General features: G+C 39.0%; 1 protein-coding gene across 16 annotated transcripts in view; it reads right to left on the bottom strand.

The window, feature by feature from the left end:
- GTDC1 (glycosyltransferase like domain containing 1) overlaps positions 1–15,383 on the bottom strand; it is a 571,706-nt gene that overhangs the window by 231,511 nt on the left and 324,812 nt on the right. For 15 of the 16 annotated variants that reach the window (XR_011490993.1, XR_011490995.1, XR_011490996.1 and 12 more), the window contains one exon: positions 1–285. This exon is cut by the window's left edge and continues 48 nt beyond it. The exons of the other annotated variant lie outside the window; for it this stretch is intronic. Coding sequence is in view for 11 of the 15 variants with exons in the window: in XM_070476252.1 (XP_070332353.1) it covers positions 1–285 (285 nt within the window). In the remaining 4 variants the exon portion in view is untranslated. The remainder of the gene's footprint in view (positions 286–15,383) is intronic. 16 annotated transcript variants of the gene reach the window in all.

The following is a 15,383-nucleotide window of genomic DNA, read 5'->3' as shown; positions in this document are numbered from 1 at the left end:
TCAGCCAAAATGCCACACTGATTTTGTTTATGTTCCCCATGATGTGTGCTTGAATCATCTGAGGAGTTGAATGTTTTCAAGTATGACTCCTGCCTTTCTGAGCAACCCAGGCTTTCTTGGTGTGCAGCATCACAAGGTCCAGACTTTGAATCAAAACTCTTCCATAAATTCTCAGAACTTCTCAGCTCCTGCTGGAAAGGAAGGGCCGTGGATGGAGCAGTGCCACCGTTTTCTTTAAGGCTGAGTATCTTCCGTAAATGGGCTGCTTTGTGCTTGGGCATGAATCTATTACAAAAGGAAAATGTAGTACACTTTCAGTGAAAATACTATTTAAAATGTGTTCTTTACTTTTCTGTAAGGACATGATGATGGTGTATACAAACTAAGGAAGAAAAACTAAAGATATAACAAAAATTCGACAAAGAGGACAAAAAAGCAGTAGTCATCACGAGAAAGTTCAAAAGTTTGAAATGAGATTAGACTGTGTTTGAACTGTTTCCAAAGAGTTTCTGTGGCTATAAAATCTGCCTTGCACATACCATAAAAAATAAGAGTGGAGAAACAGTTTAGCACTCTCTCTTTCCTTGTCTTTCTGGAGTTTTGTGTTTTCCAGTTATGACATGACCCGGTGTTTATTTTCAAGACAAACCTATTTATGAACCTACAAAAATGCTTGAAACTTCCTCGATTAACACTGGGCATTTCTGCTCACATGACTCTTCTATACTCCTGGGTGCCTGTACACAATTTTTATTTAATTGACCTTGCTAATATTTCTTGAAGTATATTTTTTTCGCTACCATCTCACTCCTTTCTTCCCATCAGACTTCACCATCCAGAGTTCAATGCCTGTTAGTTATTGGCAGTAGCAACTACATAAAATGAAACCAAGGAATTCACCATGTACTGACGAGTCAGCTGGTAGCCAGAGAGGGAGACAGACATGAGAACATTCAACTAACCAGCGGTAGAACACAGTGTATCAGGAATGGACATCCTAACTTAAAACTGAGAACTAGCGACAACTAGAGATTAATTCTGACTTGGCAATCTGTAAAGCCTTAAAGAGGATTTTAGTTGACTGATTCTGAAAGGCAGAGAAGGGGAAGTTCTGGACTGAGGGAGCCCTGTTATCAAAGGAAAAGAGCATGAAAGAGAATGAACCCTTCCAGGATTAAGATGCAAGCCAAAGAGTCTGGGGCCAGGTCCTGCAGTCTAAGGTCTAGAGAGGCCATCTGCGGCCAGACAACAAGGGTGTCCTCAGGGGCCCTAAGGCCTATCCAGAGACTTGGCGCCTTCCCTGAATGGAAGAGTACATGAAGAAATGGAAAGCACATGCATGTAAGGCCAGGTGAGGAAGAAGAACCATAGAATCAAGGAAAGCAACAAGGAACATCTGGAAGAACAGAAAGAAATCTGAGAGTAACACCACACTGCTGAAGTGAATTAAGAGCTCCTAAAGAATGTGTAGAAAAAGAACTAGGAGCTCTTAAAACTGTTAAAAAAAAAAAAAAGAGGGTATGTGTGTAAAACACTACAGAGGTGCTATATAGCACCAGAAACAACAGGGAGATTTTGGTTTTGTTATGAAGTAGATCATGGGTTTCCCAGGTGACTAAGTGGCAAAGCATCTGCCTGCCAACGCAGGAGATGCAGGAGACATAGATTTGATCCCTGGGTTGGAAGGATCCCCTTGAGAAGGGAAATGACAACCCACTCCCACTCCCACTTCCCTGGGAAATGCCATGAACAGAGGAGCCTGGCAGGCTACAGTCCAAAGGGTTGCAAAGAGTCAGATGCAACTAAGTGACTAAACAACAACAGGGGAGTCAATTACTGGTTACTCCCAGGACAGTTCATGTTGAGGGCATGGTGGGGGAGGTAGAAACTAGATGCTGGTTAGGGAGTGAGCACAAGGGAGAGAGGGGCAGAGAGGAGGAGAGTGGGGAAGGCAAGGTCAAGTTCTCTTTAATGGGGCAGGTGTCCTCAGGAGTATTCAGTTGGGAATACTTGCCCAGGGAAGGGGGCAGGATCCTGAGGAAACAGAAAAGTCTTACAAGATGGAAGCAGAAAAAGAACACAAGCTGTGATATTGGCAGGCAGCTTGCTGTGGAGGGGAAGTAGGACCTTATTCAAGAGAATGTACTGAACTTTCTTACAAAGTTGAGAGGGAAGAAGAGAAAACGGTGTTGATAAAAAAGCAGTTTCAGATGGCAAGTGCAGAATCTAATGCATCCTCAGAGAGTTGGATGAGACTATCTACTTCAAGTGAGGTGAGGAGAGGTAGAGTTAGAGCTCAAGTGAGCTGAGGGGTCAGAATGTCACTGTGGAGTGGCGAAGGGCCATCACTAGTTCTGAAAGTGAGGGCGCATGAACAACACGTAGAACAGTGGGGGTTCTGCTGTGACCTGGAAATCCAGTCTGGCTGTAGTATGCTGTGTTCATTCCAAAAGCTTGATGTGGGAGCCTCTGTGCTTGTTTCATAAGGTTTTTCAGGAAAAATCACCTAAATATATATATAATCCACCTACCTGCCCACCACTCATGCACTGTCATAAGCAGATGAAGCAGATATCGCATGTGAAAGTGAAAGCTCCTTGTGTCTGACTCTTTGTGACCCCATGGACTATACAGGCTATGGAATTCTCCAGGTCAGAATTCTGGAGTGGGTAGCCTTTCCCTTCTCCAGGGGATCTTCCCAAGCCAGGTATCGAACCCATGTATCCCGTATTGCAGGCAGATTCTTTACCAGCTGAGCCACATGGGAAGATACTGCATAGAGACAGATATAACTCAAATACTGGGGCTAACCCCCTTGATATGCTCCAATATAATAATACATTAATTCTTGATTTAAAATGAGAGATGGGAAAAAATCTAAGTGTGTGTATATATATATATATATGCATACACACAGATACACACACAGATACAAAACTGAGTCACTTTGCAGTGCGCCTGAAAATAACACAGCATTGTAAATTAACTACATTTTAATTTTAAAAAAGACCTCTGAATATCTCATTTAGATAATTAGGTTAAGAAAATTTCTTGAATTATAATGAATGTTGTACTAATTTTTTTTTCATCTATCTACTGATCTCTAAAAACTCAGTGGTCACAACCTCAGTTTTATTAGAACTGCTTAAAAAATAGAAACTTGGGCATATACAGATTAGAGTTTCAGATCTCATAGATCCAAAATCAAGAAGGGAAGTAACCAACTTTGTTGCTGAAATAAATTCAAAATACTGAGGAGATTGTAAGGAACTAAAAATCAATAGGAAAGTTTCCATCGATCACCACAAATGGAAAAAAAAAAATGACTGTGACTATGTCCTCAACCTCTCCTAAACAAATGGAACAAATGGTAAGAGAAAGAACATAGGTACATATGTAGAAAACAACAATAAAGCAAGTGGAGTAACCTATTTGTTTATGTCAGATAAAAAGCACAAGGCAAGCTTAAAAAGGATTTTAAAAGAATTACAAACTTGGTGCACAAAGGATTCACAATTTAAAAAAAAAATCAATGGGCATTGAAACAACATATCCTCATTTTAGAAGACAGTATCATGACCCATCTTGTTAAAAAAAAAATCCATTTATATTGGCCAGCATGTGAGCAAAACTAAAAATTAAAAGAGATGGGAGATTGGCTACAAGGTTGTAAACAATGGGAATCAGTAACTGACAAGGAATTTAGCTGTGGGCAAGGTGCTAGGCTTGCTTTGATTCAACATGTTTCCTAAAGGTTCTCAAGGAAGAACAGAATCCCACCTTAACGCAGGTTGTGAATGACTGACTTGATAGGTGGTAGTGAATAAGGACATGGGAAGATGTGGAATATCAATATGGACAGAAATCCAAAACTCAGCTTATTAACATTATGAAATTGACAAAATAAAAATGAACCTGAATGCAGCAGGGCGCACTGAACAGACTATTTGGATTTCCTGGAATGTGACCAGAGGAGTCTGTGTGCTGACAGCACCAGCAAACTGACGCTGCTAAGTTATGGAACATGATCTACAGCGAAGGGAGACCAGTCTGTGGGCACAGAAATACTGTGCAAAAGCTGATTTCATCAGAGGCACCTGATAACTGTATATGTTTGAAAATTAGAGAGTTTTTAGAAGAGCAATAATAATGATTAAGGCAATGGGAGAACTGATTTATGAGGACAGATTAAAGGAGCTAAATATGAATAGCCTGGTTAAGTGACAACTAGAGGGGTACATAATAGGAGTCTCCAAGGAAAGAGTGTAATTATTTATCTGGATACAGCGGGGTATAACTAGGAGTAATGAGATGAAATTAAGAATGGGAAAATTTAAGCTGAATTTCAACAAAAAGTCCCTGATGGTGTAAATTATTAGCTCATGGAATAAATTCCCTATGGAAATGCTATAGCTGGGGAAACTTCATAATGGAACTGGACAAAATACCAATAAATAATATAAGTAATAATCCAGTACTTGAAAGAAGGTAGTTACATGCTATGCTTTCCTTGTTGACTATATCTTCTCATATTTTACTTTAATAATCTATTTAGAGTGATTGTTACCCAAAGAAGTATTTAGACAATTGTCTAAATCTGAAAGGGAATATGTCCTTTAGGTGAGTAAGGCTAAAATTGATTTAGTTTTCATATACTCCGCAGCAGTAAGCAGAAATAATTTTTTACTACTTTGTTTTAGCAGAGCTGGTCTTGAAGCAAGCTGGACAAACATATTACTGTTTCTAAAAAATAAAACAAAACAATCCTCATCTACCATCCCACACAGTCTATTCTGATTCTCTGTGCCACGAAGCTCATATTTTCAGACATGTTTAATATAAACAATTTATTGCCATAATAGAAATCAAAAAACTTTATTTCAGCTTTTCTAAATGTAGCTCTATGGTCAATTACTTCACATCAATACCAAGATCAAATAGGCATAATACTAACAAGCAGTTTGCTTAATAATAGTCACCACACTAATTAACCCATCCAGAACGTTCTTAATCAGATGCTGTTTGTAATGTACAGTTTAAGAGAAAGCTGGCAATAAATGGCTCTATGCTAAAAAAGAAAATAATACCTTACTGATGGGGTGATACTGGCTTTTTTATAGAACTGGACAGAATGTTTGCACTATCCTGGAGGGAACTTAATGAAGTAACTATGCAAATAGGCACATGTCTGAACACTTCCTTTCTTCTCTCCAGCTCCAACTCTGGTGGAGGTGCTAATGAGAAGAGGAGAGGTACTGAGGTAAGAAGGGAAGAGGAGAAAGGAAAGAAGAAAACCAGTGAGCTGCCTTTTAGAGCATATGCCAGGTTTGCCATTTTATCATCCCCCTGATTTTTACAAAGTCTTTATTGAATTTTTTTACAATATTGTTTTATATCTTGGCTTTTTTTTTGGCTGCGAGGCATGTGGGCTTTTAGCTCCCCAACTAGGAATCAAATTCTAACCCCCTACCTTGGAAAGTGAAGCCATAAGTACTGGACCTCCAGGGAAATTCCCCACCCACCTCCGATTTTTCTTAAAGAAACGTTCAGTTCAGTTCAGTTTAGTCACTCAGTTGTGTCCAAATCTTTGCGACCCCATGGGCTGCAGCATGCCAGGCCTCTCTGTCCATCACCAAATGCTAGAGTCTACCCAAACCCATGTCCATTGAGCCGGTGATGCCATCCAACCATCTCATCCTTTGTCGTTCCCTTCTCCTCCTGCCTTCAATCTTGCCCAGCATCAGGGTCTTTTCAAATGAGTCAGCTCTTCGCATCAGGTGGCCAAAGTATTGGAGTTTCAGCTTCAATATCAGTCCTTTCAGTGAACACCCAGGACTGATCTTTAGGATGGACTGGTTGGATCTCCTTGCAGTCCAAGTGACTCTCAAGAGTCTTCTCTAACACCACATTTCAAAAGCATCAATTCTTCGGTGCTCAGCTTTCTTTATAGTCCAACTCTCACATCCATACATGACTACTGGAAAAACCATAGCCTTGACTAGATGGACCTTTGTTGACAAAGTAATGTCTCTGCTTCTTAATATGCTGTCTAGGTTACTGCCCACCGAACTCATAGAATGTCCTTCCTCTTTCCAAAAGTCTCAGAAGACCTATCCAATTTTTTTTTTTTAACTCTTAGAAAGATTCTGATTACTGCAGTCATTTCCAATCTGTTATTAGCCATGGGACCCCACTCCCAACTTCTTTCCAACCAACAGCCAATCTTTGAAACAGAAGTAGAACCTCCTTTCTGCTGCCTATTCTTCCCCACTTCTGTTCCCCAGTTTAGGTCTAGAGGCATTGCCAAAAAATCCAGTATTGTGTTGAGGGATGTTTAAAGACATAGTTGGAATAAGTACTTTCCAGACCTAAATTTGATTGTTTCCTTGTACCAACCACAACCAAACATACAAACCTAGCCCTGGACCTGTAGGAATGGCCAAATGCCTTATTCAGGTTAATCTTAAAACATAAGATTTGAGAGGACCTTAAGCTGATGCTAAGATTGAGGGTAAGCAAAGGAAATGGTCTAGGCTCCTTAGCTAATTTCTGCTGAAGTTGAGAAACTAGTGTATGTTTAGCTGACTAACAGAGATAATTGGGGAGAAGGCGATAAAATGAAGCAAGTCAAGTCAAGACATTAAGACTGATTCTGTGTTGCTGAAGAGCATGCCATGGCAGAAAAGTACGTCATGTGGACTATATTGTTTACAAATGTCTTTTTGAGAGATTTCAATAAAAAGTACTCACTACATAAGTTCAACTTATAGAATCTCATAAATTAGTACCCACAGGTAAGAGTCCACAAGACAGATGATTAAGTCATGCTTCTCAAAGCAAATCTGGAAGATAGCATGTGAAAAAAAAATGATGCAAATGAGTGAATGATTAAAGAAACAGAGAGATAGCATAATTGATCAACGATTATTCCAAATACGAGGTAATGAAGAAGGAGGAGAGCCTTAGCAACTGGAATAAGGAAACTGGCAGGCCTGTGGGACAGACAAGGGGAAAGGATAATGAAGAAGCCCAGCATGTGTCCATGTAGCTCAGGCTGGGTGAAAGAGAGCACTGTGGCCACCTCTCTAGGCTAAAGTCTCATAAGGTGTGATGTGTTCACCACAAGTTTCATGGGAACATGTGTACTACCCTAGAGAAGGGTTTGTGAGATATCAAGTTTAGGATAAGCTGGGTTAACTAAAGTTAGACATTTCTTTACTACAGAACTTCCTAAAACACATGCTAGTATGTAAATATGTTGATTCATTCATTCATTCTTTTCATTCAATAAATATTTATTTAATATCTATTATGTTATAGAAATACTGTATTTACTGTTTCCCAAACTTAGCACTCAATGAAACAAGGATGAATCCCCCACTGCACACACACACAAGAAGCACCTTAAGAATTAACATTCAATAAAAGATACCCTGGGAAATAGTTCTTGAGACCATAGGTGGTACATAGCTTGAGTCAAAAAGCATAGGAAACCAGATGGGTGGTGGCATATTTTATAGAGTAGGGATGACAGAAGGAGGGGTAAAATTAATTTCTGCTCCAAATGGTGAAACTGAGCCCAAAAGCCATACACCAAGGCCACACATCAACAGAGAAAAGGAAGTTTGAAGATATCAGGAAAACTTGCGAAAATAGTAACAGAAAAAGACATGGTTCAAGGTTAATATGGATGACAGGAGAAAAAAATATATATTGTTTGATTTTATCATAGCAATTTCTGTGGATTCCTGGATAGGAACCATATTGAGTACTGAAGACAAGGGAAATAGGAATCAAAAATAATTTTTCCAAAACCAACTGGGAAGACAAATCCAGGCACTTCAGTGACTGGGTGATTTATAACAAAAGTTCATGGGTGATTTATAACAGAAACTATTCACTGTTTCCAAACAATGTGTTGGAAATTAATTACAAAATTAACATTTTTAGAATTTAGCCACATAAGCAAATATCAAAGATAATTAAAAAATCATGTTGCCCACATGTATCCAATATATCACTTACATGGTAAGCAGATTTATATAAACCTATAAAATATAAAAGTAAAGATCTTAATCTAGCATTCTCATGTGTACACGCATACCCCCTATACTTCTTGCCACACTATCTTCACTAAATAAAGGAATCACAAACAAGGAAGTCTATCATAATTAAAACTAGATGTTTGAAGACCACAGCATTAAACAAAAAGATTTGTGCTTGGTGGTTGGTTGTAGGATGGCTGCTCTTCTTTACTGGAGATGGCTAAGGGCTAATATTCATAAAATAGATGGCACATGTCGATGAAGGCGGTTTCAACAAGAAACTCCTGGCAGAACATAATTTGAACAAATCTGAATCACACATGAGTCAGTCACAATCCACATGCACATAGCATAAATGCTTTGGGGGAACAGCCATCCAATACCACCATGGCTGGTTAGGCCATGTCATTTATTTTTTTGATTTTGAATTTATTTTTATTTACTTATTTGGATGTGTCTGGTCTTAGTGGCAGCACTCGGGATCTTTGATCTCCACTGAGGCATGTGGGGTCTTTAATTGTGGTCATGTGGGATCTAGTTCCCTGACCAGGGATGGAACCTGGGTCCCCTGCATTGGAAGCGTAGAGTCTTAGCCACTGGACCACCAGGGAAGTCCCTGGGTCGTGTCATTTAGATGCTCAAGTTCTGTGCCTGAACCAAATTTTAACTCCCATGGTGCAAATTTTCAAAGCCAACGTGCAACACTGACGGCAGTCTGAGAGGATACTGAACAAGAGTGTCTTGCTTAGACTACGAAGAATCTGTTTTCTGACAAGATAGGAAAACATGATCCATAGAAACCAACCTCAGTTAAAATTAACAAGCAAACTCTACTTGTTAGTCTGAGAAATGCATGCTGAAACTGAAAGCATATTTATGGTTATCAGACTGGCCTCATTATCCGTGTATGGTCCCGGATATGACACATTTAGTCAAGACAGCATCTTCTCTTGAAGGCTGCCAAAAAGAGAAGTTTCAGCTTCCTCTCTGTTGTTTAAGGTCCATCATTTTCTGATGTCTGTCCTTTAGATAGCTGGCATACATGAATGTCATAAAGAAAAGACAGCTCTGTTCCCATGAGTCTATTTCTTTTATATATTTTTTACCAGCATTTCTAAGAATCATTTCTAAAAATCTAATGCATTCTCTTTACCTTATTTATACCAATAATTTACATGGCTTTTTCTGGCAACAGAGTTTATGTAATTAGTATTAATTAACTTAAATAATTATGCCTCAATTCCTCATTCTCTTATTTAAAAATTCTTATCAGAGTTTATTTACAGTGTTGTATTTGTTTCAAGTATACGGAGAAGTGAATCAGCTGTACATAAACATATATTCACTTGTTTTACATTCTTTTCTCATATAGGTCACCACAGAATATTGAGTATACAGTAAGTCCTTACTAGTTATCTCTTTTATATATAGTAGTGTGTATATGTCAGTTCAGTTCAGTCGTTCAGTCATGTCCAACTCTTTGCAACCCCATGGACTGCAGCACGCCAGGCCTCCCTGTCCATCACCATCGTGAGTTTAATCAAACTCATGTCCACTGTGTCAGTGATGCCATCCAACCATCTCACCCTCTGTCATCCCCGTCTCCTCCTGCCTTCAATCTTTCCCAGCATCAGGGTCTTTTCAAACGAGTCAGTTCTCCACATTAGGTGGCCAAAGTATTGCAGTTTCAGCTTCAACATCAGTCCTTCCAATGAATATTCAGGACTGACCTCCTTTAGGAAATATGTATGTGTATATGTCAATCTCTCTTAATTCCAAAGCATTCTAGATTATATACATTGATAATATAACTGCCTACTGGTATGAACAGTTTGTTTTATGCAATTTTATAAAGTCTCTTTATGATACACTCCTCCCATACAGAAAACTTAAGGTGCTTATCAATGTATGAGATTAGGAAAAGCTATCTTGCATGTTGCCACAGCCCACGTTTATCAAATCCAGAGCCATCCTTGTGAACATATGTATACTTACTCTTCATGACTCACATTCCTCACAAAAAAGTGCCAAGAACAACAAAACCCCCTAATTTACACAAGGTTGACTGTAGTAATTCAACACAGCTAACAAAGTTGTAGGATAAACTGCAAGCAGTGCACCTTTATTTTCCTATCTCTTTTTAAAATGTGCTCCACCCACTGGTGGTTAACTCCCTGAGATCTTAATACTACTTTCTGACGACCCAGGTCCCCCATCCCCTCCTCCTATTACCATGCATCCCTTTGCAGCCTATCCTGGAGTTAAGTCCCACTTCGGATCTACCTTGAATCATGCAGTGCTCTTCATTCCTGGGCTTCTGGAAACTAACCTTAAATTCCCACAATGTATTCTTCACCTTCCCTGCTCAATACATTACACCTTACACCTTTGCAATACCTTAACTGAAGGTAACTAATTACAAATGGGATGACTTCAGGTACCACAGTAAGCCTATGAGAAAGATTCTTTCGGGAGGACAGGTGGAGAATCTCTGTGAAGAACCTTAAAGTAAGTCCATTCAAGCAATGGGTATGTTGAAGAGGGGAGAACTCAGGTGGTACCGGTACAAAGGACTGCATTGGCGTTTCCTGTATCTGTGAATTTATACAAATCACTTAATTCCTCTGAAGCTCAGTTTTCTAATCTATGAAATGGGATAATATCTGTTTTTGCACATTGCTTAAGAGGATTAAAAGAGAGTTGGTATTGATGTGTAGATAAGCTAAGTAAGTCAAAGTTCTGCTTTCTTTGCACTTTATGTAACATCCATACTTAGGGAGTTACTCCTAAGGCCATCTTCGGTAACACTGGGTTTTCCCAGTTAGGAAATGAGTCACTGTGTTGAATCAGCTAGCAAATATTCATTTGACAAATATCTGAACTCCTAGTATGAGCAAAAGGTTATGTCTATATTTTCAAAGCTTTTACAGCATACATAGTGATATTTGATACTTATTTTGGTCTCTCAGCCACAGAGATTGAAAACTATCCATATTATCTTTAAACTAAATTGTATTTACTGATTCCACTACCAAAATGATATAAGTTTTCCATTTAAACATAACAATTTGCTCATCATTTGTTTCATTAATAACTCAGAAGTGAAGTTTTAAAAGCATCTATTCATTCACCCCACTTAATTTAATAATAGTATAAAAAAAATGAAAAAAGTTCCCAAATGTGAATATGAAGTAATTTTTTTCAAGTAAGAGGAAGAGGCTGTTCTACATAGACCCAGCAAGCTGCTTTGTATGGATTAACCTTGTTAGCCAGTACATGTTCACATTACTCTGGGAATCCATTTCTTCTATAGCATCAATAAAGCATTGAAGGAAAACTCTAAAAATGATCTCTAATTGGGTTTCCTATTTCACAGATTTTTTTGAAAGCCATTATTTGGAAGTTGAAAGCAAGACAGTAAAATGTGCTCATACTGAAGAAAGGATCACTTCCTTTCTTCCAGGCAAAATAAGAATTCCTTTATGGCAGTTTCCAACTGGAGAGTTTCCATTAGAGCATGGTATCATTTCATGGGGGCTATGGACTGTAATGTGTTCCCTTAAAATTCATATGTTGAAGACCTAACTGGGAATGTGACTACGTTTGGAGCTAGAGTCTTTAGGAGGTACGTGTGAGCATGCTAAGCTGCTTCAGTTGTGTCCAACTCTTCATAACCACATGAACTGTAGCCCGCCAGGCTCCTTTGTCCATGGGGATTCTCCAGGTAAGAATACTGGAGTGGGTTGCCATGCCCTCTTCCAGGGAATCTTCCCAACCCAGGGATCGAACCTGTGCCTCTTGCGGCTTCTGCATTACAGGTGCATTCTTTATCATTGAGCCACCGCAAAACCCCTCTTTAGGAGGTAAGTAGGGTTAAGTAAGGTCATAAGGATTGTGCCATAATCCAATAGGACTGTGGCCTTAAAAGAAGAGGAAGAGATCTCTCTCTCTCTCCCCTTGTCTCTCTCTCTCTCTCTCTGCCACATGTGAGGATGCAGCCAGAAGGCAGCCATCTGCAAGTCTGTAAGACAGCTCTCCTCAGAACTAGCTATTCTAGCACCCTCATCTCAGACTTCCAGCCTCCAGAATTGTAAAATCAGTTCAGTTCCGTTGTTTAAACCAGCAAGTCTATGGTATTTTGTTATGGCAACCCGAGATGATGAATACAATGAGACATTATTGTGGAAAAGAGAGTCAATACTGAGATGAGTGAAATTTCCTGAAAAGAGTATCAGGAAAATGATGAAGTAGGAGGTATGATGTCCATGTTGACAGATCGTGACAAAAAAAGAATACTGTACAAGAAGAGAGAACTGACCATCAAGACTGATAAGAGAATCCAGGGGATGCAAAGAAGAAAATGTGTGAATTTTCTTGTGAAACAAAAATGTTCCTTTTGTTTTTTTTTTTTTAATAAAAATAAAATTTAAAATTATAGAAAATTGAGTTTAGGAGAGAATTTTTCTTAACAGTTTGTTCGGTTGTGAAGATATTTACTTAATCTCTTTAAACCTGGGTTTTCTCATACATTCGGTGAGAATGAGACCAGTCCCCTGAACTTCTCAGGGAAGGAGGAGGATCAAATTTCTAATCTAATTTATTGATTATCTTATAATTATTAGGAGGCAAAAAGGTATACTGGATCAGGCGGGTCTCTAGGGATGTCACGGAGTTTTAAATTTGGGACTCTGCCACTTAGCTGCCTTGGGGAAAGAGCTTCCTCTCACTCGGTTACCCCATCTGTAAAGTGGGGTTAAGGACAATGCCACTGTGCAGGGTTCTGTTTTCCATGTTGTGTCACCTCGTGAGAGGTCAGTAAATACTATCATTTTTTATTTTTGATAATAATGAAGATCATCATCACTTTGTTGTTATGGTTACTAAAGAGACAATGTTCTAAAAAGTCCAGGTTCTGACTCAACAGGCCCTTTCACAGTTAAACTACTTAAAAAATTAGAGACCCATGCCTTTTTCAAGATGCATTTTTCTTGTTAGCTCTCACAAGTTTACACTTAGCCATCCATTTAAGGCAGGCGTTTTAATATGGTACCTTATTTTCATTTGTATACTAATCAAAGATTTGTGCTCTGCCTAGAGGCACATTAATTACAAAAAGGCTCAATGTTATAAATCAAACAAATATACTCCTCCCTTCATATTATTTGTTTCCTTTTTTCTACCTTAAGCTTTCCTTTGTCCTTCCTTTTATTTCTTCATTTTTCTAACTGAGAGTTTCCCTCTTTCCCCTTCTTAAAGCTGCATAAACCAGAAAACTAAAACCAGGAAATTTAAAACATCAGTTTCCAGGTCTCTGAAGCATGAACAGATGGGCATCAAAAATCCAGTCCTTTTTTTTTTTCCTTTTTCATTTGCCTACCCACAACCTGAATAAATCAAAATTACCAGCAAATCCAACTTCCAGCACACCCCGTTCCCCACCACTTTGTTTTGCTACCACATTAAATGCTACAGCAGTAAGTACTGATTTACGTCAAGTTCTAGTTGTACTGTTTTCTAAAATTTTTAAGCCACAAAAACTGTTTTTATTCTGAACTAATATTTGAAGATACAATTTTGTTAATTTTATATCTGAAATAAAACCTTTAAATGTACAAAGTGAGTGTATAAGCACTTCCACTTTCTTCAGGTTTTCTATACTTTCCACTATTTCTAAGTTTGGAAAACAGGCTGTAAAAATATAACAGATGGGTAAACTGCTCAGCTATCACTAGAATATAACCAAAGCTTGAAGGTAAAGAAAGACTTAAATACTCAGTGAAAATACTGCCTGAAAAAGGTCAGAACAAAAAACCTCATTCAACATTTAAAGAAATCGGAATGCCTACTATGTACAAAAGATGATGCTGTGAAAGTGCTGCACTCAATATGCCAGCAAATTTGGAAAACTCAGCAGGCACAGGACTGGAATAGGTCAGTTTTCATTCCAATCCCAAAGAAAGGCAATGTCAAAGAATGCTCAAACTACCACACAATTGCACTCATCTCACACCCTAGCAAAGTAATGCTCAAAATTCTCCAAGCCAGGCTTCACCAGTACATGAACTGAGAATTTCCAGATGTTCAAGTTGGATTTGAAAAGGCAGAGGAACCACAGATCAAATCGTCAACATCTGTTGGATCACTGAAAAAGCAAGAGTTCCAGAAAAACATCTACTTCTGCTTTAGTGACTATGCCAAAGCCTTTGACTGTGTAGATCACCACAAACTGTGGAAAATTCTGAGAGAGATGGGAATACCAGATCACCTGACCTGCCTCTTGAGAAACCTGTATGCAGGTCAGGAAGCAACAATTAGAACTGGACATGGAACAACAGACTGGTTCCAAATAGGAAAAGGAGTACGTCAAGGCTGTATATTGTTACCCTGCTTATTTAACTTATATGCAGAGTACATCATGAGAAATGCTGGGCTGGAAGAAGCACAAGCTGGAATCAAGATTGCCAGGAGACATATCAATAACCTCAAATATGCAGATAACATCACACTTATGGCAGAAAGTGAACAACTAAAGAGCTTCTTGATGAAAGTGAAAGAGAGAGTAAAAAGTTGACTTAAAACTCAACATTCAGAAAACTAAGATCATGGCATCTGGTCGTATCACTTCATGGCAAATAGATGGGGAAACAGTGGAAACAGTGACAGACTTTATTTTTTGTTGGGGCTCCAAAATCACTGCAGATGGTGACTGCAACCATGAAATTAAAAGATGCTTGTTCCTTGGAAGAAAAGTTATGACCAATCTAGACAGCATATTGAAAAGCAGAGACATTACTTCGCCAACAAAGGTCCATCTAGTCAAAGCAATGGTTTTTCCAGTAGTCATGTATGGATGTGAGAACTGGACTATAAAGAAAGCTGAGAGTCAAAGAATTGATGCTTTTGAACTGTGGTGTTAGAGAAGACTCTTGAGAGTCACTTGGACTGCAAGGAGATCCAACCAGTCCATCCTAAAGGAGATCAGTCCTGGGTGTTCATTGGAAGGACTGATGCTGAAGCTGAAACTCCAATCCTTTGGCCACCTGATGTGAAGAACTGACTCATTTGAAAAGACTGTGCTGCTGGGAAAGATTGAGGACAGGAGAAGTGGACAACAGAGGATGAGATGGTTAAATGCTATCACCAACTCAGTGGACATGAGTTTGAGTAAACTCTAGTAGTTGGTGATGGTCAGGGAGGCCTGGCGTGCTGCAGTCCATGGGTCGCAAAGAGTCGGACACGACTGAGCGACTGAACTGAACTATGTGCAAGGCAAACAGCAAGATGTCCTCACAGAACACCCAATGGGGTCGGCGCCCCCATCAGGGTAGAGTTAGATAT

The sequence above is a fragment of the Odocoileus virginianus genome, chromosome 13 (assembly GCF_023699985.2).
Source record: "Odocoileus virginianus isolate 20LAN1187 ecotype Illinois chromosome 13, Ovbor_1.2, whole genome shotgun sequence".
Lineage (NCBI taxonomy): Eukaryota > Metazoa > Chordata > Mammalia > Artiodactyla > Cervidae > Odocoileus > Odocoileus virginianus.
The sequence above is the reverse complement of the archived record's forward strand: the minus strand, read 5'-3'. Positions and strand labels throughout refer to the sequence as shown.